General features: G+C 44.6%; 6 protein-coding genes and 1 pseudogene across 7 annotated transcripts; 2 read left to right on the forward strand and 5 right to left on the reverse strand.

Annotated features, from left to right (window-relative positions):
• Nucleotides 1-508: 508 nt before the first annotated feature.
• LOC115772087 (microprocessor complex subunit DGCR8) lies at nt 509-4,150 on the reverse strand. 2 transcript variants are annotated; one of them, XM_030718045.1, is made up of 5 exons: nt 3,806-4,150; nt 2,992-3,183; nt 1,927-2,927; nt 1,617-1,871; nt 509-1,251 (listed from the first exon to the last, which is right to left on the reverse strand). In XM_030718045.1, exons 1-5 carry the CDS (start codon nt 4,047-4,049, stop codon nt 964-966), a joined length of 1,980 nt encoding a protein of 659 aa, XP_030573905.1. In that variant the 5' UTR covers nt 4,050-4,150; the 3' UTR covers nt 509-963. The 2 variants fall into 2 exon arrangements, with proteins under 2 accessions (XP_030573905.1, XP_030573906.1); XM_030718046.1 differs by lacking the exon at nt 3,806-4,150 and adding an exon at nt 3,250-3,449.
• Nucleotides 4,151-4,861: 711 nt separating this feature from the next.
• Nucleotides 4,862-6,210, reverse strand: LOC115771626. Its single transcript, XM_030717409.1, has 3 exons — nt 5,200-6,210; nt 5,092-5,136; nt 4,862-5,016 (listed from the first exon to the last, which is right to left on the reverse strand). The coding sequence occupies exons 1-3, from the start codon at nt 6,124-6,126 to the stop codon at nt 4,996-4,998; spliced, it is 993 nt and encodes a 330-aa protein (XP_030573269.1). The 5' UTR covers nt 6,127-6,210; the 3' UTR covers nt 4,862-4,995.
• A 76-nt stretch (nt 6,211-6,286) lies between these two features.
• On the reverse strand, nt 6,287-8,551 carry LOC115771625 (transcription factor Ouib). Its single transcript, XM_030717407.1, has 4 exons — nt 8,285-8,551; nt 7,455-8,221; nt 7,281-7,391; nt 6,287-6,947 (listed from the first exon to the last, which is right to left on the reverse strand). Exons 1-4 carry the CDS (start codon nt 8,399-8,401, stop codon nt 6,806-6,808), a joined length of 1,137 nt encoding a protein of 378 aa, XP_030573267.1. The 5' UTR covers nt 8,402-8,551; the 3' UTR covers nt 6,287-6,805.
• A 148-nt stretch (nt 8,552-8,699) lies between these two features.
• Nucleotides 8,700-9,404, forward strand: LOC115771627 (N-acetyltransferase 9-like protein). The gene has a single exon (XM_030717410.1). The coding sequence runs from the start codon at nt 8,787-8,789 to the stop codon at nt 9,393-9,395; it is 609 nt and encodes a 202-aa protein (XP_030573270.1). The 5' UTR covers nt 8,700-8,786; the 3' UTR covers nt 9,396-9,404.
• A 481-nt stretch (nt 9,405-9,885) lies between these two features.
• On the reverse strand, nt 9,886-14,548 carry LOC115771624 (mothers against decapentaplegic homolog 4). The gene is made up of 9 exons (XM_030717406.1): nt 13,746-14,548; nt 13,399-13,670; nt 12,422-12,785; nt 11,672-11,893; nt 10,962-11,570; nt 10,620-10,899; nt 10,378-10,546; nt 10,191-10,317; nt 9,886-10,119 (listed from the first exon to the last, which is right to left on the reverse strand). The coding sequence occupies exons 1-9, from the start codon at nt 13,804-13,806 to the stop codon at nt 9,914-9,916; spliced, it is 2,310 nt and encodes a 769-aa protein (XP_030573266.1). The 5' UTR covers nt 13,807-14,548; the 3' UTR covers nt 9,886-9,913.
• A 665-nt stretch (nt 14,549-15,213) lies between these two features.
• LOC115772090 (negative elongation factor B) lies at nt 15,214-17,542 on the forward strand. The gene has a single exon (XM_030718050.1). The coding sequence runs from the start codon at nt 15,265-15,267 to the stop codon at nt 17,041-17,043; it is 1,779 nt and encodes a 592-aa protein (XP_030573910.1). The 5' UTR covers nt 15,214-15,264; the 3' UTR covers nt 17,044-17,542.
• Nucleotides 17,543-17,571: 29 nt separating this feature from the next.
• On the reverse strand, nt 17,572-18,922 carry LOC115772092 (annotated as a pseudogene).
• Between the last annotated feature and the right edge of the window lie 10 nt (nt 18,923-18,932).

The following is an 18,932-nucleotide window of genomic DNA, read 5'->3' on the forward strand; positions in this document are numbered from 1 at the left end:
TTAAGGTAAAATTGTTATTTTTAAAATGTGTTTGAATTTGTTCGGCAACTCACCTGCACAGCGTAGTCTCATCTTTATAATGCCGTTAACATATTTCATCTTTTATAATATATAACTCTTATAATTTTTAATATAATTTTATGGTAATTTTCAAAGCTTAATAACGGTTCTTTTTGCATTTTTCTTACATTCTTGTATAACTGGCTGACAACTCTGAAAGCTCGATTTATAACGAAAAATTGTTTTATCAGTTCTGTTCTCTTTATTTATATGTCTGATTTCAATTCTTCACATGTTCTATGCTTTTTTCAAAATAAAGACCAACTAATAAAAAACTTTTTTGAAATGAAATTGGCAACTCTATAGTTGATTAACACGTTCTTGTACTAGCTGACAACTCTAAAAGCTCGATTTATAACGAAAATTTGTTCTGTTCCGTTTAGCGTTATGTCTGATTTCGATTCTTCAAGTGTTTTATGCTTTTTCCAAAATAAAAACTAATTATTAAAAAACTTTTCTTAATGAAATTGGCAACTCCTTTGTTAATAAAAACTTCCCAGTTCCGTTTCCGTGTTCATTCCACGCAGTCAAAAACGAAACACTTAAAAATTATGTCTCGTTTCATAAGTACCAAGGAGAATTGAAATTAAAATGCAGAATAGTCTAGACGTATTATACTTTAATAAATTCAAGCATATGCTGGAAGAATAATGCATAAGGAACGCACATATTTATTATTAATTCCATTTTGTCATATAATATAATGTTGAATTTGTAAGGATCTTTATTAAGTTAGTGTATTTTAAAGAGTATGTGTAGCTCGTTGTTAAGCTCAATACACATTCTTCACATTGCTGTTTGTCATATTTGAATGGATCACATTGGGTAACTGTGTAAAAGTTTGTCATGCAAGTGGAATAACCAAAAACCTAATGACGGCAATGATGATTATGTGTTTTATAACTATAATTCAACGTTGTTCAAATTGGAACCGGAGGAAGTGGGCAAGTCAACATCACTGGGCGGCACAAAGGTGCCCATGGTTTGGACACCCTCGTGCTTGGCGCTGAGCTTCAGCATCTCCGATTTGAGTTTTTCGAGAATGGCATAGTTTGGTTGATTCACAGCCGCCTTGCTCTGCAGCACGGTAATCTCCTGCTCCTCGAGTTTCTTCTCCTTAAACGTTTTGATCGAATTGTTGCCATACAGACGCAGCAGCGAGCCCCAAGTTTGAATATGCGGATGCAAAATCTACGGAAGAGTGAAGAAAATAGTTAAAAGACATTATACAGAACAATCAATCTTTTCTTGGTGTCGACATTTAATTACGATTGCAGACATATAGCAGAATATCAGAAACAAGAAGGAACATTTTTCCCCAGCAAACCGAAGATTAAATTGCCTAGTAAAGCTTTCTTTCCGACCAATTGTTTTGGAAGTATTGATGAATGCTTTCCATATAAAAGTCCATAAAATAGGGATACAATTTTGCAACATTTTGCTATAGCAGACAGACAGGCAAGCCTATATCGACTTGGCTGCAGATACAGGTCAAGCAGATCAGATCTTCTTAGACATTGTGGGACATATTTCTAAGACACTCTGCTAGCTTTTACCTGCAGTATGGCCTGCGATGCCAATTGCTTGCCCTCGCGCTTATTCTTGCAGACCACCTTGGCCGTGTGCTTGCCCACAGTCATCGTGAACTCGTTTTTGTTATTGGCCGTACGATTGATCTCCTGGGTGATCTGCACATCGCTGCCGTAGTTACGCTGCAGGCAGGTCAACAAGATGGCATTGGGCGAGGGCTCTGTGGTCTTGTTGCAGAACTCCGTGACGCGTGGATCCTCGATGCGGATGTCATCGAAAACCTATTAGGCAATATTTAATTATATGTTCTTTGATATGGATGCCAGGCACACTTACAGATAGATCGCTTTGGGTTTTCTTGGCAGTGCCGCTTTTCACATCCTTATTATTGCCCGTTATTTTGTCCTTCACATCGGGAATGAGTATCTCGAGTGTTTCGCGTGCCGCCTCCGACTTGGCCTGCTTTTTGCTGGTGCCATAACCCGTGCCATACTTGAGATTGTTCACCGAAACGGTTGCCGAATAGGGCGTAGCTGCGTTCTGCAGCTCCTTGAACTCATAGGTGGGCTGCGTCTTTAGCGCATGCTGCACATACTCATGCAAGATGCACACAAAACTCTTGCCATTCGGATTCATGATCCACTCTTTGCGTCCACGCGGATTTGTGGCACCTTCCGCACCGCTGGCCGCCAAAATGGGAAACTTGATCAGCTTGGTGCCGTCGGGCAGCGTTGGCCGCTGTATATTCTTGATATGCTTGCGATTTTTTGTGAACTTGCGCCGTGCATTCCAGCTACGAAAGCGCAGCACGCGTATTACCTTGAACCGGAAGAGTTTCTGGCAGTACGTGTTCAACTGCTCCGGTGTCACCGACTCCTTTTGTGTATTCTCATTGACGGTTACAATTTTAGCTGCTGGTATTAGTGACTGCAATGCCTCAGTGGTTGTCTCGCCCGTTTTGGACTCGGATTCAGCCGAATTTTGGTTCTCTTTGCCATCCACATCCATGGGCTGTGCTGCATTTGCTGTTGCATGCGCTACAGGACAAACGCCCGCAGTCATCACCTCATTGTTGTTCTCTGTAGTCGGCGCATTGTCCGTATTGCGCAGCTGTTGCTCCGCTGCCTCCATTTCCTCGTCCAGGGCACGTCGATAGTTCAGACAGGGTATGGCACCCAGTGGCACCGCATGTTTGCGTGCACTGCCCGTGCCAAGAAAATATGGACGTGCGGCACAGCAGACACGCGTCTTGCGATGCAGAAAGAGGGGCATGCCGCTATTGTGCGTCACCTGCACCCAGCCCTCCGGCAGCACCTCGAAGTGGTTGTGGCGTTTCTCTAAAATGTGCGGAAAGAAGTCAATAAAACCAGTCTGAATCTGTGTATCATAATTCACAAATACCTTCAAGCACAGTCTTGAAGCGCTGTTCGTATTTTGGTCGCTTGGATTCGCGCAGATCTTCGGGTAGCTTTTCATCCAAAAGATTCTCAATTTCCTCATCATCAAAGTCGGAAGAATCATAGTCGCCGCCGTCACCTTCGCCCTCCTCCTCGTCAGCATAATTCTCACCGTTCTGCTTGTCGCTGTTGTCATCTGCGAAGTGTGTATGGAAACTGTTTTAGATAAGCTAAGTATATACAATTGAATATCAAAGTAAACCTGATTGAAAAGCTAGCCTTTCGTTTAGCTCCAGGCGCACAATGGGTATCATGCGCATGTTTGCGAGCAGCTCAGAGATTACGGCTTAGGGATCACGTATTACAGACAAGTTGCTCATTGAGCTGCAGCTGCGAGCAGCTTGAAAATATTGAAGCAAATGCGCTCGGTAGATACAATCATCCATTAAATGAATCTGGCTGGAAACTACAGTGAAAGCTCTCTAGAGCTGACAAATTACGATTTGTTTGCGTGCTGCGTTGTTCTAAGCGAGCTGCTCTCTTAAGATCTAAAGATAAGGCAACAAATTGGCCCTGCTGAAGGCGACCTACGCCCAAATTTTTTTCGCGGCCATTAAATGTGATTTCCACTGTAGTTTTATCAGCCTCCTTGGCGTATTGTTTACACAATGATAAGTTCTTGTAAGATCTTCAGATAAGACATGTAGAAGCTGTTTCTTTGCATTTTATGGCTAAGGCCATGTGCCTGTCGTTGGCTAATCAACAAGAATGTGTATTCCATATAGTAAATCTCTACTGTGTGCGCCCTTATCGCTTACCTGAATCATCATCCTCACTGGCGGTGCCTACCTCGTCAAGCACCTGAAACTGGCGCAGCTGCTGATCAATGGGCTCGGATAGCAGCTCGGCGTCACGTGTCTGACGCATTTCCTCAATGGCGCTGAGCGAAAAGCCAGCAACTTTCAGTTCCTGCTCCTGCTCCTCATCCAGACGTGGACGCTTGCGTGTGGTCAGTGGCTCCTCCGTGGATAGCTCTTCAGCTGGCGATTGAGCCTCTGCCATTTTCTATACGTATGTACTTAGGTGTGGGCTTAAAACTTATGCTATTTTGTTAGGTGTCTTTTGTTGTTTATTTTATTTTTGGTTTCTTATAGCTGTGTTTGGGTTATTCTGGCCAATAACCAATACTGAGAACATCCAACGATTTCGAATTGATTTTTCATTGGAAGTGCCACATTGGTTAAGCTAGAAAACCCAATCGCTCGCTTTGTCGTCGATTCGGGGTTCGCTTTCGAGAAGCTCCTCTCTACTCGTGTTTCAAACGCACTTCACAACATAATTAGAGCATGCATCAGCATAACACGTTTTCTGTTTGGTGTTGTAATTTTTTAGCCGGCTACGCTTTAGCAGCTGCTTTTGCAATGGATTCTGTGCTCAACAAAACACCAAGGCAAAAGTTGCTTAGCCTGACCCACTGTGTTTATATTTATAATCGATTTAATTTGCATAATGTACTAAATCTAAAAAATAAATTATACGTATAGGATGTCTCGACTAGGGCCACGCTCAGACATTTTGTAAAAACAGATCAGCTGTATCGCAGCCATGCAGCGTTGCCACATCGCTTTAATTTCCCTGCTCATCGTCTGACTCGCTTTTCAATAGGGCGCTTTTAATTCAAATGTAAACTCTACCACCAGCTTACGGATTCTAGTAAACTTGTTTTATCCCTTTCTCTTCGCGTTTTTTTTAATACATTGCAAATCATAGTTTTTTTTTGGATTAAGGCAATAGGTTTTTGTCATTAAACAACTGTTCTCTGTGCTTAGAATTCAAATGTCATTAAAATAATCAATAAGTGCTGTTTTTATTTATGCCAGCTTATTCACCGAACGTACAAAATATATTAAATGTTTTCAAGAATATGTAAAATGCCTCAACTTTGGCTACGCTATACACTTAAGTCAATACACGGACATACGGTAGGTTAACTGAGCTGCCACCCTGCTCAAATTTCCTTGTTCAGCTTCTACAGTTTAATCGTTTATCGATAAGGCGCTCATGATTCAAATTAAGATAAATATGAACAAGGTTAATTACCTACCAAAACAACATTAAGTATGGAATTTGATGAGTTAACGGGCTCAATCTGTATAGAATAACAGTGCTATAATCATTTAAAGTACATATATAACTTATGTATTCACAGTACCTCGTTAATATCATCTGATACACACGTGCCGGATAGCTCCAGATGCAATGGCAAGCGACGACAATTGGAAGACCGCATTTCATTCCCCTTCAAGTACTGGATGATAAAGAATATAAAATCGTTACCAAGATCCGGGCATTGAATGACATATAGCGTGGCCAGGAACTTAAGATGCATGATCAAATGCCGGAAATCATGGTCCCGCAATTGCTGAGCAGATGTTATGCTAAGCACTCGCAAGTTGGCCAATTGAAGGACAACGCCGTTAACGAAATGATAGCAAGGATTGTAAATGTTCAGGAGCGTAAGACCACGCAGATAAGCAATGTGCTTGCCCTGCTTCATTGTTATTTCCGAACCAATGCGTAAATGCTCCAAAGCATCCGGACGCAATTCGGCAAATCTCTGGAATAGCTTGTCACGCGGATTTACAAAATAATCTATATCCAAACTTTTCAGACGCCTTAGCAAAACCAAAAATTCATAATTCGGATGACTGGCACAATCAATAACCAGATTCTCCAGCTTGTGCAAATGTTTACAAACTTCAATAATTATTTCGGGCAGCTTGTGATCAATACATAATATCAGCGAGCGCAGGTTCTTGAGATACACACACACGTTTATCATATGATTGGCCTTGCTAAGCAGCGGCTGCTCAAAATATTTGTCATGCAAATCCGATACAGACAACATGCGCATTTTGTGGCCATTCAGCCTGAAAAATGCCTCAATCTGCTGAGCGGTCCAATTGTTGGTCGGCTCGAACCAGGTGAAACAGCGAAAATGTTGCCTATGCATCATTTCGTAGATGCACATAAAGCGCTGACAGGTAAACGCAAAGTAACACTGACTCATCACATCCAATTGCTGGAGCACCATCAGCAGGCACTCGTCGGGCATGTCCATAATGTGTAGGGAATCCATTTTTCCAGAGCAACTTTTAAGATATGTTTACTTGAAATGTACACGAATATGTATATATCTCTATAATATCTCCATCGACTTAAAAACTATGTGTGCTACGCTTCATGATCTCTAATACTAGATTTTTTACATTAGTTAGACGACGAATGCTTCTTTAATATATTTTAAAACTCCCTTGCCATGGTCACGAAATGCGCTCATGATTCAAGTATATATTAAGATAGATATAAAGAACAACAGTGCCATAATTTAATATGTGTTATATATTCTATGAGGTATACGAAATGGCCAAATGAAAGCTCTAAGGCGGACAGTCAATTTTGTTTCGAAAATATATGTGTGCATAACAAAACTTCTAGCTTAAGAAATTGCACGAAAATCAAACTTAAGATTTAGGTGTCCGCTCAAAGGAGCTGTTTATATCTGCCTGGCAATATTATAGTAAGCAATATTGTTATATGGGAGTCACATATAGAGATTCGAATTCGTTTTATCAGACATTTTCAAATCGAACAAACAATCATAACAAGAACTACAACGAGTTAATTAGCCGCATTTGAAATTAGTTCTCAAATGGCAAGGAGCAGCACACCATTGACAAATGTCTCTTAAAATAAGCTTAAACAAAGTCATTGCAACTTAAAACGACTTACAAACTAACTACGCTTAATTACAGATTCTATTGTAACACATTCTCTATATCGATGTCCACATTGTTGGCCAAATCAGCGTAATTTTGTGCATTCTGCTCGTGGCCCTTTGAACGGTAATGGGCATTCAGGTGTGGGCGTCGCATAAAAGATACTTTGCATATCTCGCAGCTGTAATAGATAAACAGAATTTAAGCATTTAAATATAAATGTTTGGGGAACCTTAGCATTAAGTCTACAGACTGAAACTTTACGAACGCGCTTGAACCGAATCTGTTGTCAATAAAACTTGGTAAGCAAATAATCTGTGGACATTTATAGATATTTGTACAATTTAGAAAGAAAAGCGCAGATTTACAAAATCAGAAATGTATCAATGCAAGATTCAAATCAAAACTTAAGTCTAGTGTAGGTTCATAAATCGATTTAAGCAAGGTTCACGAATCGTAATCCAAACCAAGGAGTTTTCTTTGGGTTTCCAGGCTTTATTTATTTTATACTCACTGAAAACTACGCACGCCGGAATGGCTAAGCATGTGCCTCTTGAGCTTGTTGCTGACCACAAAGGCCTTGTCACATTTGGTGCATTTATAAGGCCGATAATTCGTATGGCGGCTGTTAAATAATATGATATATATAATATATGGGGCATAAATTGGCCAATATTTGGTCACATACTTGCGCTCGTGCTGAATGCGTCCGCTGTGATCGGCAAATGTTTGGCCACAGTACTGACAGGGATATGGCTTCTCACATAGATGCGCCAGCTCGTGGCGCCGCAGCAAGTGCGGCGTGTAGAACTTCAGGGGGCACTGTTTGCAGGTGAAATTTTTGACACCCGTGTGCCGCAGCAGATGCACCTTAAAGTTGCTGGGGCAGGTAAAATGTCGGCCACACAGCTCGCAGATGCAGTCACGCTTGCGGCGTTCACGCTTAAGTGCCACTATCTCATCCTCCGACAGCTTGCTCCAGTTTATGCGGGGCGTGTTCCTAGCGTTGGTCGCAAAGTTGACCGTGGCATAGAGTTTGGAGGGTGGTCTGCCCGGTCGGCGTGGCGTATTTGGCATTGAAGCAGGCGCATTTGCAGGCGGTTCTATCGTTGGCTCATCGGTTTTCATGGTCTGCACAGACTCATCGGCTTGACCATTCACTGACAAAACTTCATTTGCCTCCCCTGCATCTTCCGAGCTTTCGTATTCCTCACTCTCGCACTCTGTTATGTCCTCATATGTGTTAAAGAGCTGCATCTCTTCGCCATCTATCTGCAGCGTGTCCAGCTTGTCCACTTCATCCTTGTCAATTTTTTGGAATGCATCCGCAATGTTGTTGCTATTTAGAAGCAGCTGTTGTGTTTTTATAATGCGTTCGCGAAATACGATGGCTTCTCGCAGCGCTACTTCGCAGGGTCCGCAAATATGTTCTGGAAATTCCATATGCTCTGGTAGCTATAAATAATATAAGATGCTTTATAAATATTTGCGCTTGATATTGTTGAATTGCATACTGACAAATATTCCAGTTAACGCTGCAATTTGGTGTAGCATGATGTTGTCGGGCTGTTGAAATAAATTCTTTGAGTTTAGACAATAAATAATCTTGCCACAGGTACGACAGCGCGTCGACATTTTTTAAATCATTTTCCAAATCAAACGAGCTATTTACTTATTTCCCTTAACAATTCGCGTCGTTCGCGGGAATCAGCTGTTTATGTTATCTGGCAACGCCGCGACTTCTGTGAATATCGATATGCGCATTCAATATACGCTCAGCTGTTTTATAAAAAATCATACATTTTTACAAAGATGTAGACGTCTATCAGGGTTAGCTCTTATAAATCGGTTATAATATATTTGATCACTTAATTTATGGCGCAATCATAGAAGAAAATCAACTAAAAACTGCTCAAATCTGAAATCAGTCACTGCCTATCGATAGTTGGCTGCCACGGCGTCCATCTCTATTGGGGAACTCTACTGCATTTTAATTATTGTTGGTGTTATTTTCGAGCCCATGCGCGTAAATGAGCACACAAAACTGCTTGGACAGCGTGTCATTCTGGTGCCCTACGAGGCCCGACATGTACCCAAGTATCATCAATGGATGAGCAGTCCCACGCTGCGCAGCCTGACCGCCTCGGATGAGCTCACCTTAGACGAGGAATATGCAATGCAACAAAGTTGGCGCCAGGACAATGATAAGCTCACATTCATTGTCCTTTGCGCTGAGATCTATGAAAAGACCAACGATGAGATAACCGCTATGGTGGGTGACACAAATCTGTTTGTGCGCCACGATGAGGAGTCGCAGCATTATGTGGCAGAGGCGGAAATTATGATCGCAGCACCCGAGGCGCGCGGCAAAGGATTTGGTCGCGAGGCTATGCTACTTATGTTCAAGTACGCCCAGCAGCATCTGCCCCTGAACAAATTCGAAGCCAAGATCGACATGGACAATGCCATGTCGTTGCGCCTCTTCGAGAGCTTTCAGTTTGCCGAGGTGCGACGCGTGGAGGTATTCCACGAGGTGACCCTAGAGCGGCTTATAACAGACGACTGGCTGTCCTGGCTGGATGAGCAGGTGCAGCTAAGAATTGAGAAATATGATGATGCTTCAAAATGATATACACTTAGTTAATGTTCTGTTTATTACATTTATATTACAACTACTTTGCCTTTAAGATATTGCATTCTATCTTTGCTCTGGCTGTAGTCGTTGCGTAAGTAATGCTGTGTGTGTGTGTGTGTGTGGCAGGAAGGGCATTGCATAAAATGCAGCCCAACTCGAGTTATCAAATTTATATGGATATATATATCTGGCTGTCTGTATGATACATAAAACTAGTTGACTTAACGTTTTACAGCGTGGTGTTTCAATTTTTTATAAAAATTATTATTAAATAATTAAAGGCAAACATAATTGTAATTGCAAATCAAAACTAAATATTTCATATCCTTTTTTTCCTTGTTTGCACATTTGCTTAACTTAACGATAGCTGCTCAAATTGTATCCTTAAAACTAACATTTAGACGGGGTGTGCTTCTTGCTATGAATAATAAATATGCTTTTGCGTGTGTGCGTGTGTGTATGTGGGTGTGTGGTTGTATGTATGTATGGTCAGTTTGGGAAGCGCGATTTTTTTAGGCAGCGGCTCCATCGATGGGCATAGCATGCAGCACCTCGTCGAGCAGCTGCAGTGCACGATGCAAATGCACTTCTATCCAGCAGGGCGTCTCTTTAATGGATTGACGCGGATAATCAGGTCCCCAGCCCTTCACAAAGCTAAGCCGCAATATGCACAGGCGACGCAGATCATCCACACCAATGCCAGCGGCAGCGGTGATGCCTACAATACAAATAGATATATATATATAAATAAGTTTGCAATTATCTACTTTTACAACTCAGTCGGCTTACTTCTGCCGCCGCCGCCCATTTGTTGGTTGGAGACACCCGCGACAGCAGCCGCTTGCGCTGCAGCAGCGGCCTGTGCATTGGTGGCCAGCGAATGCATCTGCTGATGGCACTGACGCAAGTCGAACACCTACACAAAACATGATTCGGTTAGTTATAAATCTTGAATTTGCATTTGTTTAGCATTTACTTTTATGCAAGCGGCTGGGTATATTTTGTGCACTGCATCGCCCGGCGTACGTCCCGCCTCGCGATCCAGATAATAGCTTTGTACGAACACCGAATTATCGCTAAGGCAGCGCAGCCAGACATCACCCTCGCCGCGCAGATCCAATTGCACACCCTTGCCTATATGCAGTCTAAAAATGGCGAAAAGTTGTTAATATCGGCATAAGCATATACAGCAAGAGTAGCTAGAGTAGCTCTGCTCACCTGGCACGCTCCGATTGCTCGGTGCGATGCACATTGCTGAGCGCGCCCAGACAGAAACGATTTCCTCCCGACGGATCCACATAGCCGTCTATGATGACGTTCGGTTTAGCCGAGGGCACTTTAAATGTCTCGCCCACCTGTGTGTCCAGTTCAAAATATGCTATGGAGCACCAATATTCCGGCGCCGGTTGGCGAGAGAGCAGGCGCTGTTGTTGCTGTTGCTGCTGCTGTGGAGGCGCCTGCTGCGGCGAGGCCAGATCGCCGGGCAGCGGCGAGTTCCCTGAAAATGCATATATGCTCAGCAATTACAGAAGTTAGAAGGGTGTCATCACGCCAACTTACAGTAGCTACCGGACAATGAGCGCGGATCTGGCGGCTGCATGGACTGTGTGTAGGTAAGTGTATTGGGTCCGGTCCAAGTGCCTGCGGCACCACCACCACCACCACTGGCTTGTACAGCGCCACCAGCATTGGGCTGGCTACCGGCTGTTGCCTGTTGCTGTGCGGACGGCGTCTGAGTTGAGCCATAGCTGCTAGCGCCTGTACCCTGACCGCTTGACTGCGGCACATAGCCATTCTGTTGCTGGGCATGCACAGTGGCTGGTCCCGAGCCGCTGCTGGCGTTGCCGCTAAACTTGCCCACATCGTTGCCCACGTTCTGCATTTGAGCGCCTGTTGGCCCCGCTCCATAGTACTGACCAGCGCTGCCAGCAGCTCCACTCGAATTGCTAGCAACGCTCTGGCCATTGGGTCCCCCGCCACCCGGCGGTGGTTGCTGCTGCTGCTGTTGCTGCATGGCCAGCGTGGCAGGATCTGTGGGTGAGCTGGCCTGGGCATGATGCACGCCATTGCCTTGTGCGCTCTGTGCTTGTGTGGGCGGGGGTGGCGGCGCCATAACTGGACCGGGGCCGGGATTCATGGCGCCCATGCCCGGCATGCCATGAGGTACGGCTGTAATGAGTATTTTAACAAAATGTAAATAAAAGCTCGAGATACAAAGAGCTAGTCCCGCATAGCTATCCAAAATTAAGGAACTAAAGAAAAACGCTTACAAAGAGTGTGCGGCGCTGGCTGGGATTGGGTTTGTGGCTGCTGCTGCTGTGACGCCGCCTGCTGCTGCTGCTGCTGTTGCTGCTGGGCAGCCTGGCCCAACGGCGTCGGCGGATGCCGCAACATCCACGAACTACGCACTGGCCCGGCACTGTCCGTTGGCTCAATTTTTGGTATTGCGCGCCCGGCAGCAAACATTGCACTCATTTGATTAGCATCGGGAACTACAAAATCAACAAACGATAAAAGAAAACAAAGCAAATCAGGCAAAATCAAAATTAAAGTAAAATCAAGCAACATCAAATCATATATATACACATATCTAAAAAGTAAGCAGATTTCTGGCAAAACTAATATATTGGCAAAACAGAATCGTAAACTTCACTCGGCGCGCCGAAGATTAAAGACCCTTGTAATACGAGGAGAATTGTAAAGTTCGTAATTGTTGAGTCAAGTAATCTGGAAGTCCGGGAAACTATTAAATGACGGACTTGAGTTCTTGTTCATGCAAGATCTTCACTTTCGAGCGATCCTTGCTGTGACAGATATGTAATATACAAGTCCAATCCAACCGTGCTGCCTTCAACAGAAAGACGGGCGGGCTTCCCTTAGGGGAAGGGTCACGACTTAGAGACACAGACAGACGGACAAGTCCGTATCGAGTCGACTATTGATAGAAATCAAAAATATATATATAAATCGTGAACTGAACAATGTCAACTGCAATAGACTACCATAATGTCTGGGCATACCGTACTCACCGGGCCCGGGCCCCTGTGGCGGATAGCCATAGCCACCCGGGCCGACCATCTGCGTGGGATGATGTTGTATGGTGCCAATGTCGTTGCCATCAATGTCCATGCTGCCAACCAGAGAGCCAGCTGAGTATTCATCTTTGACCAGGCGACTGGGGCCCGACTGCAGGCTCAGCCCGGACAGATCGATGCCCGGCGAGACGACGCGCTCGTAGTGGTAGGGATTCACGCACACCGAGTCGCACTTGAGATCGAAAGCAAAGGCGCAGTATTTGACATGCTTTAGCTCGTTCTTGTGCAGATCTGGCCAGCGCCAGATGCGCGCATAGATCACATGAGGGAAGCCCTTGCGACCGGCAACCTGCAGTCCGCCAAAGAGCAAGAAAACGTGAAACGAAAAATGAAATTAAAATCGAATAGTAAACACACGTACGCGTCGCATATCGCAGCCGGAAATGCCACAGCGTAAACAAACAAAACAAATTAAGTGCACTACTCTAGAGTGCAAGACTACGAGATACCCTGTAGCCAGTGCAGTTACCTAAAAACTCGTATATACCCAACTCAATATGGCTTGAAGATTGAATATTATCAAAAAATGGTGTGGAAAAGACGAAAGTACTTCAAAAATTGAAATAAATTTGATTTTTTTGTGATATGTGAGAAACTGCATACGAAATTTGTTGTCGATACGCTCTAAAAATCTACGTTTATCATTATTGACGATTTCATATTATATGAAATAAAACCTGACCTGAGTATGAAATCGTAATTTATAGAATTAAATAAATTAGCCCGTTTTTCCTCCATCCTATAATGTTTGTACGATTGGTACAAGTTCCAATATACTCTATTTACACCTTTACACTGGGTACAGGGTATTGTAACATATAGACCCCACACAATGCGGGGCGATAAGAGGCGTAGCTGAAACTGAAGCTGACGCCGCCGCTGTCGCTGACGCTGACGCTCACCTGCAGTCGGCCGTCGAGCGTGCGCTGTATGGTGACGCATTTGCTTGGATGGGCGCCGTTAGTGGTAATTGCCGTTATCAGCGAATCCAATTCGTCGCGCTTCTCCTTTAGCTTCTTAACGAGCGACTCGATGGCGCGCTTGGCAAAGCCCTCGCTCTCCCCGCCCTGCCGATGGCACATCAGCGAATGGACAATGCTCAGGCAGGCATCCGCTGAGGTGGGCGCATTCGAGGGTGGCGGTGGCGGCATTTGAACCATGTCCCGGACAATTACTATGAGAAGCGGGAACATAGAGAGGCATCGTTAAAGCAGATCATAATTAGGGTTAGATAATGGGCTCCACTTACTGTCCTGTTGCGCTATGGCGCCGTACATATGTGCCGGCGGACCAGCGGCCGGTCCGGCCATGCCAAAGTCCTGGGCAATGCCCAGGCCACCGCGTGCATGTGCATCCACTTCGGCGTTGTTGGTGTCGCCGCCGTCACAAAATCCGTATCCAGCTGATGGCCACAAAGCGAAGCTGTCGCCGCAAGCGTTGCACACAAAATAACAAAAAAAAAAACAAAAAAAAGAAAACACGCAGCGACCAGCCGAAACAAAGAGAAGCACGCGAATGTGCGCACAAAACAAACGGCAAGTCAGCGAACGTCCAGTCTCTCTCTCCCCTTGTTACTGCTTCCAGCAGTTATTGTTATTGTTGTTGTTGTTGTAACTTTACAACAGTTTGTGCCAAAGAGAGCGCCTTTGGGGGTGTTACGCACACATTGAAAATGCTTGCACACACACACACGTACACACGCACACACAGAGGCGCGCGCTGTTAAACTTGAACTCCCACAAAGCTGCCGTAATTATGGCAACAGCAAGGCTTTTCTTTGCGACTAGGAGTGCTGCTTCTTCTTCTTATCTCTTGCTCTCCGCTCCTCTGCTCTTGCTACTTCTTTAGCTAAAGGTCCGGCAGCAGCAGCAACAGACACAGACACACACACTCTCGCACAATTAGCGAGCTGTTGTTTTTGTTTGCGATTTTGTTTCTGTTTATTTGCACTATTTGTAATTTATTTTAGTTGCAGCGCTTTTAATAATCGGCACCAAAAATGCACTTAATAATTTTCCGTACATCCATAGCCAGTTTTCCACCCAATTTGCTTTTCTATGCTTGTGCTCTTTCTAGAGATGTGTGCTTTTTATATGTGTAACTGTTACTTGTTACAAGTAACGGATCACAATAGCTAAGAAGTTCGCACACATCAAAAATGATCCCAATATTCATATCATTGAAATAACTTTATTTATATTTCTGCACGTAAACAATTTTTAAAATATATACAAAACTTATGCAACATAAGAAAACATTTAACAACATTTGAATACAGGTTTTGGTGTGTATGCGATTTAGTGTTGGGTGCGTATCGTGTTTTATATCGTTATACAAGCACGCACGAAAAACCCCAAAAATATGTTTCTTAAATACATACATAACTTAAGGAATATGCAAAATATTTTAAAAACATTACATTTATGTACAAACAATATAGTAAAAATAATAATGATACAATTATAAAAAGAGTTCACAATTTTGAACGAAATCAAAAAATGTTATAAAATAATTATTAGCTTTAGTTAATTTTAATTTAATTTTTAATTTTAATTTAAATAGCATATTTTATCTTAGAAGAATAAAACGGAAATGAAATAAAAAAAAATACGCATACTCCAAAATTCGTGCCATTCGTACACATCTCAATTGCGCACCTTGAACAATGTCCATCGCTTTTTGTTGTCTAGTGCAGCCCTGGTCTAAATTATTCTTCAAGCTGTTGCCATTGACGAAAAGAGGCTAAACATATTTTTTTTTTGGATAAAATGAGCACGCCTGCTAAAAACACTGGCACCGGCTTGGAAGATGTTAACATTCCGGGTCAGGCATTTCTGCGCGAGGCGCTCACCTCATGCACGGATCCACTGAAAGCCATCGAGAGCTTCCAGCTGGAGAATGGCGTCCTGTTGCCGTCTCTGCGTCCGATGCTGCCGCTGCTGGATTTGCATGGAGTGCGTCGTCTGGACTTTCACACATCGCTGATGGAGGAGCTACGCGACAAGTTGATTGCGCATATTAACGAACTGGGACAGAAGGATCCGCGCGAGCGCGAAAAGAAACTGAAGGAGCTGCTGGTCAAGAGTTTTCCCGTGGTGCGCGTCAAATATTTGCGGCCCGTCGTGATGGCCATACTCCGGAATACCCAGCACATCGATGACAAGTATTTGCGCATTTTGATGCGCGACCGGGAACTCTATGCGGACACGGACACCGAGGTGAAGCGCCAGATTTGGCGCGATAATCAATCGCTGTTTGGTGATGAGGTGTCACCGCTCCTCTCGCAATATATACGCGAAAAGGAGCACATCCTGTTTGATCATACCAATCTGAATAATTTGTTTTTCCAGCCGACGCCCAAGGTGCGCCGGCAGGGCGAGGTTGTCCAGAAGCTGGCCAACATGATTGGCAACAGCGTCAAGCTGTACGACATGGTGCTGCAGTTTCTGCGTACTCTCTTTCTACGCACACGCAACGTGCACTATTGTACGCTGCGCGCGGAGCTGCTGATGGCACTGCACGATCTGGAGGTGCAGGAGATTATATCGATTGATCCGTGCCACAAGTTTACCTGGTGCCTAGACGCTTGTATACGCGAGAAGAATGTGGATATTAAGCGCTCGCGTGAACTGCAGGGTTTTCTGGATAACATCAAGCGCGGCCAGGAGCAGGTGCTGGGCGATCTGTCCATGACACTGTGCGATCCATATGCCATTAATTTTCTGGCCACCTCGGCCATCAAGATACTGCAGCATCTGATCAATAACGAGGGCATGCCGCGGGATAATCAAATTTTGATTCTATTGTTGCGCATGCTGGCGCTGGGCCTAAGCGCCTGGGTCATGATCGATTCGCAGGACTTCAAGGAGCCCAAACTGGACAACCAGGTGGTGACCAAGTTTCTGCCGGCTCTGATGTCGCTCATGGTGGACGATCAGTGCCGTAGCCTGCACGCCAAACTGCCACCCGATGAACGTGAATCCGCATTGACGACCATTGAGCATTCGGGCCCGGCGCCCGATGCCGTGGAGGCCTATATACAAGAGAGCTCGGTGGCCAGTATTCTGGCCATGTACTATACGCTACACACGGCTCGCGTCAAGGATCGCGTCGGTGTGCTGCGCGTCTTGGCCATATTGTCCGCCTGCAAGGATGATCGCGCCTATGAGGATCCCTTCCTGCACTCGCTCATTGCCCTGCTCATACCCATGAGCGAGGAGTTCGCCACAGAGGACTTCTGCACCACACTCTTCGATGAGTTCATATTTGCGGGCTTGACGCGCGAGAATGTCACCTCGCGCCACATGCTCAAGCTGCTGTGGTATGTCTACAACAAGCTGCCCGCTGGCCGCCTGGCGACACTGATGAAGGCCATGCAGCCGACCACGGCACACAACGAGCACATCCACAAGCTCTACGAGACGCTGCAGGAGCGCATCGGCACAGCCGTTGCGCCAGAGACGCCCATTCTCGACCAGCCTCCAATTGACTTTGATTCGCCACTCAAGAGCGTGCCCACGCCGGGACCACATTATAGCGCACAATAAACTGAATAGCATATAGATTCTTAGATATTAAGCACCAAGCTAGTCTTGTCTATCATATATTACCTATATATATATATATATATGCATCTATACACAAAATTTACATATAAATTTGTATGTACGTTAGCTACATACAAAGTCTCCAAAAAAAACACGGCTTCAATTTTAGTTTATATAGAAACCTGATCAGTTGCGAATTATATTATATATACATACTGAACCTATATCGAAAGCCGAATCCATATATATATACATATATGCTGGGTTCTTCCATTTGATGAAGTTTACCTCTGTCGAAATACTAGATAATAGAAGCTATCTGTCAAAAGGTCAGTTTTAACAGGATCACATTATATATCCTAAAATATCTAGACTAAATTCGGTAATTAAAATATTATTTACGTTCGTTATGTAAGAAGAAAATAGTTTATAACTAAATTTCGCTGCTCATAAACAAGATCTTTATCGTATAGTTTCCATAACAAAAATCGATCCAAATGAAATTAGTGCAACAAATAAAAGAATATACAAATATTTTATTCATTTAAAAAGGCAACAGGGAACTGTTTGTTAATACTATTCAAAGTAGTTAAGCTTTAGCTGCTACGTCCAAGGCATTTTTGATGTCATCTATCAAATCCTCAGCGTCCTCCAAGCCCACCGACAGGCGTATCAGGGCATCCGTAATGCCCAAAGTCTGGCGATCCTCAGCGGGCACCGAGGCATGCGTCATAACCGAAGGCAGTTCGGCGAGACTCTCGTAACCACCAAGGCTCTCGGCCAGGGTGAACACCTTGAGTGCCTTGAGGAATGCCGTGGAATGTGCGAGACTACCCTTGATGTAGAAGGAAAAGACACCACTGTAGCCATAGGTTTGAGCAAGCGCTATCTGGTGTTGGGGATGAGAGGGCAGGCCCGGATGCAAAACCTGCTCGACAAAATCATGTGACTCCAGAAATTTGGCCACTTGCAGTGCATTCGCCTGGTGCTGTTCCATGCGCAGCGATAAGGTCTTCAAACTGCGATTCACCTGATAACAGTCGAAGGGCGAGGGCACAATGCCCATCGAATTTTGCAAAAACTTCAGGCTGGCATGTAGCTTATCGCAATTCATTGTGATGCCGCCCATGACAACGTCCGTGTGGCCATTCATGTATTTGGTCAGGGAATAGCAGACCAAATCGGCGCCCAGCTCGAGGGGTCTTTGGAAGTAAGAGGTTAGGAAGGTATTATCCACAGCAATAACAACCTTGCTGCTCACTTCACGGCAAATCTTGACCAAAACCTTGATGTCAGCCACTTTAATCAAGGGATTCGTTGGGGACTCCAGCCAAACCAGTTTTGTCTCCGGCTTGAAGGCTGCTCTAAAACTATCCAAATTGGTGGCATCCACAAAAGTGGCCGTTAGACCAAAACGTGTTGCCACCTGGCGAATCAGTCGGTTCGTTCCGCCGTAAACGTCATCGCCCATTACGATATGATCGCCGCGACTGAGCATTGCCAGGACAGCGGTTGTTGCGCCCAGGCCTGAGGAGAAGGTCAGGCCGTGCTTGGCATTATCGAGCGCGGCCATGCACTGCTGCAGGACATTGCGCGTGGGGTTGCCACCTCGCGAGTAGGCATATCCACGATGCTCGCCTGGCGCATCATGTTTAAAATTCGTGCTCGTGACGATGGGCGGTATAACACAGGCGCTCTGCCACTGCTCCGGATCCTGGCCAACGTGTATGGCCTTCGTGGCGAAACCTTTTGGTTGTTCCTTAAAGCTCATTTTTCTTCTTTTTTTTTTGTTGCAAATAATGCCGCTACACACTTCGGCAATCAATATGAGAATCACAAAAGATTGATCAGGCTATCACGCCTTTATCTATTTATAGCATGGAAAATAC

This window comes from Drosophila novamexicana, unplaced genomic scaffold, assembly GCF_003285875.2.
Source record: "Drosophila novamexicana strain 15010-1031.04,08,12 unplaced genomic scaffold, DnovRS2.1 tig00000108-arrow-pilon, whole genome shotgun sequence".
In the NCBI taxonomy this organism is placed as follows: Eukaryota; Metazoa; Arthropoda; class Insecta; order Diptera; family Drosophilidae; genus Drosophila; species Drosophila novamexicana.

What these genes read in the sequence shown, in the direction of transcription:
- LOC115771626 (XM_030717409.1), bottom strand. Translation starts at nt 6,126, where the DNA reads ATGGATTCCCTACACATTATGGACATGCCCGACGAGTGCCTGCTGATG. An exon ending in TATCAGATGATATTAACGAG is followed by an intron (nt 5,137 to 5,199) that starts GTACTGTGAATA and finishes TATTCTATACAG; the next exon opens with ATTGAGCCCGTTAACTCATC. An exon ending in CCATACTTAATGTTGTTTTG is followed by an intron (nt 5,017 to 5,091) that starts GTAGGTAATTAA and finishes ATTAAACTGTAG; the next exon opens with AAGCTGAACAAGGAAATTTG.
- LOC115771627 (XM_030717410.1), top strand. Translation starts at nt 8,787, where the DNA reads ATGCGCGTAAATGAGCACACAAAACTGCTTGGACAGCGTGTCATTCTG.
- LOC115772090 (XM_030718050.1), top strand. Translation starts at nt 15,265, where the DNA reads ATGAGCACGCCTGCTAAAAACACTGGCACCGGCTTGGAAGATGTTAAC.
- LOC115771624 (XM_030717406.1), bottom strand. Translation starts at nt 13,806, where the DNA reads ATGGCCGGACCGGCCGCTGGTCCGCCGGCACATATGTACGGCGCCATA. An exon ending in CGCTCGACGGCCGACTGCAG is followed by an intron (nt 12,786 to 13,398) that starts GTGAGCGTCAGC and finishes GGCGGACTGCAG; the next exon opens with GTTGCCGGTCGCAAGGGCTT. An exon ending in GAGCAATCGGAGCGTGCCAG is followed by an intron (nt 10,547 to 10,619) that starts GTGAGCAGAGCT and finishes CGCCATTTTTAG; the next exon opens with ACTGCATATAGGCAAGGGTG.
- LOC115771625 (XM_030717407.1), bottom strand. Translation starts at nt 8,401, where the DNA reads ATGTCGACGCGCTGTCGTACCTGTGGCAAGATTATTTATTGTCTAAAC. An exon ending in CGCATTCAGCACGAGCGCAA is followed by an intron (nt 7,392 to 7,454) that starts GTATGTGACCAA and finishes ATTATTTAACAG; the next exon opens with CCGCCATACGAATTATCGGC. An exon ending in TCCGGCGTGCGTAGTTTTCA is followed by an intron (nt 6,948 to 7,280) that starts GTGAGTATAAAA and finishes TATCTATTACAG; the next exon opens with CTGCGAGATATGCAAAGTAT.
- LOC115772087 (XM_030718045.1), bottom strand. Translation starts at nt 4,049, where the DNA reads ATGGCAGAGGCTCAATCGCCAGCTGAAGAGCTATCCACGGAGGAGCCA. An exon ending in CTTCAAGACTGTGCTTGAAG is followed by an intron (nt 2,928 to 2,991) that starts GTATTTGTGAAT and finishes CGCACATTTTAG; the next exon opens with AGAAACGCCACAACCACTTC. An exon ending in AAACCCAAAGCGATCTATCT is followed by an intron (nt 1,872 to 1,926) that starts GTAAGTGTGCCT and finishes ATTGCCTAATAG; the next exon opens with GTTTTCGATGACATCCGCAT.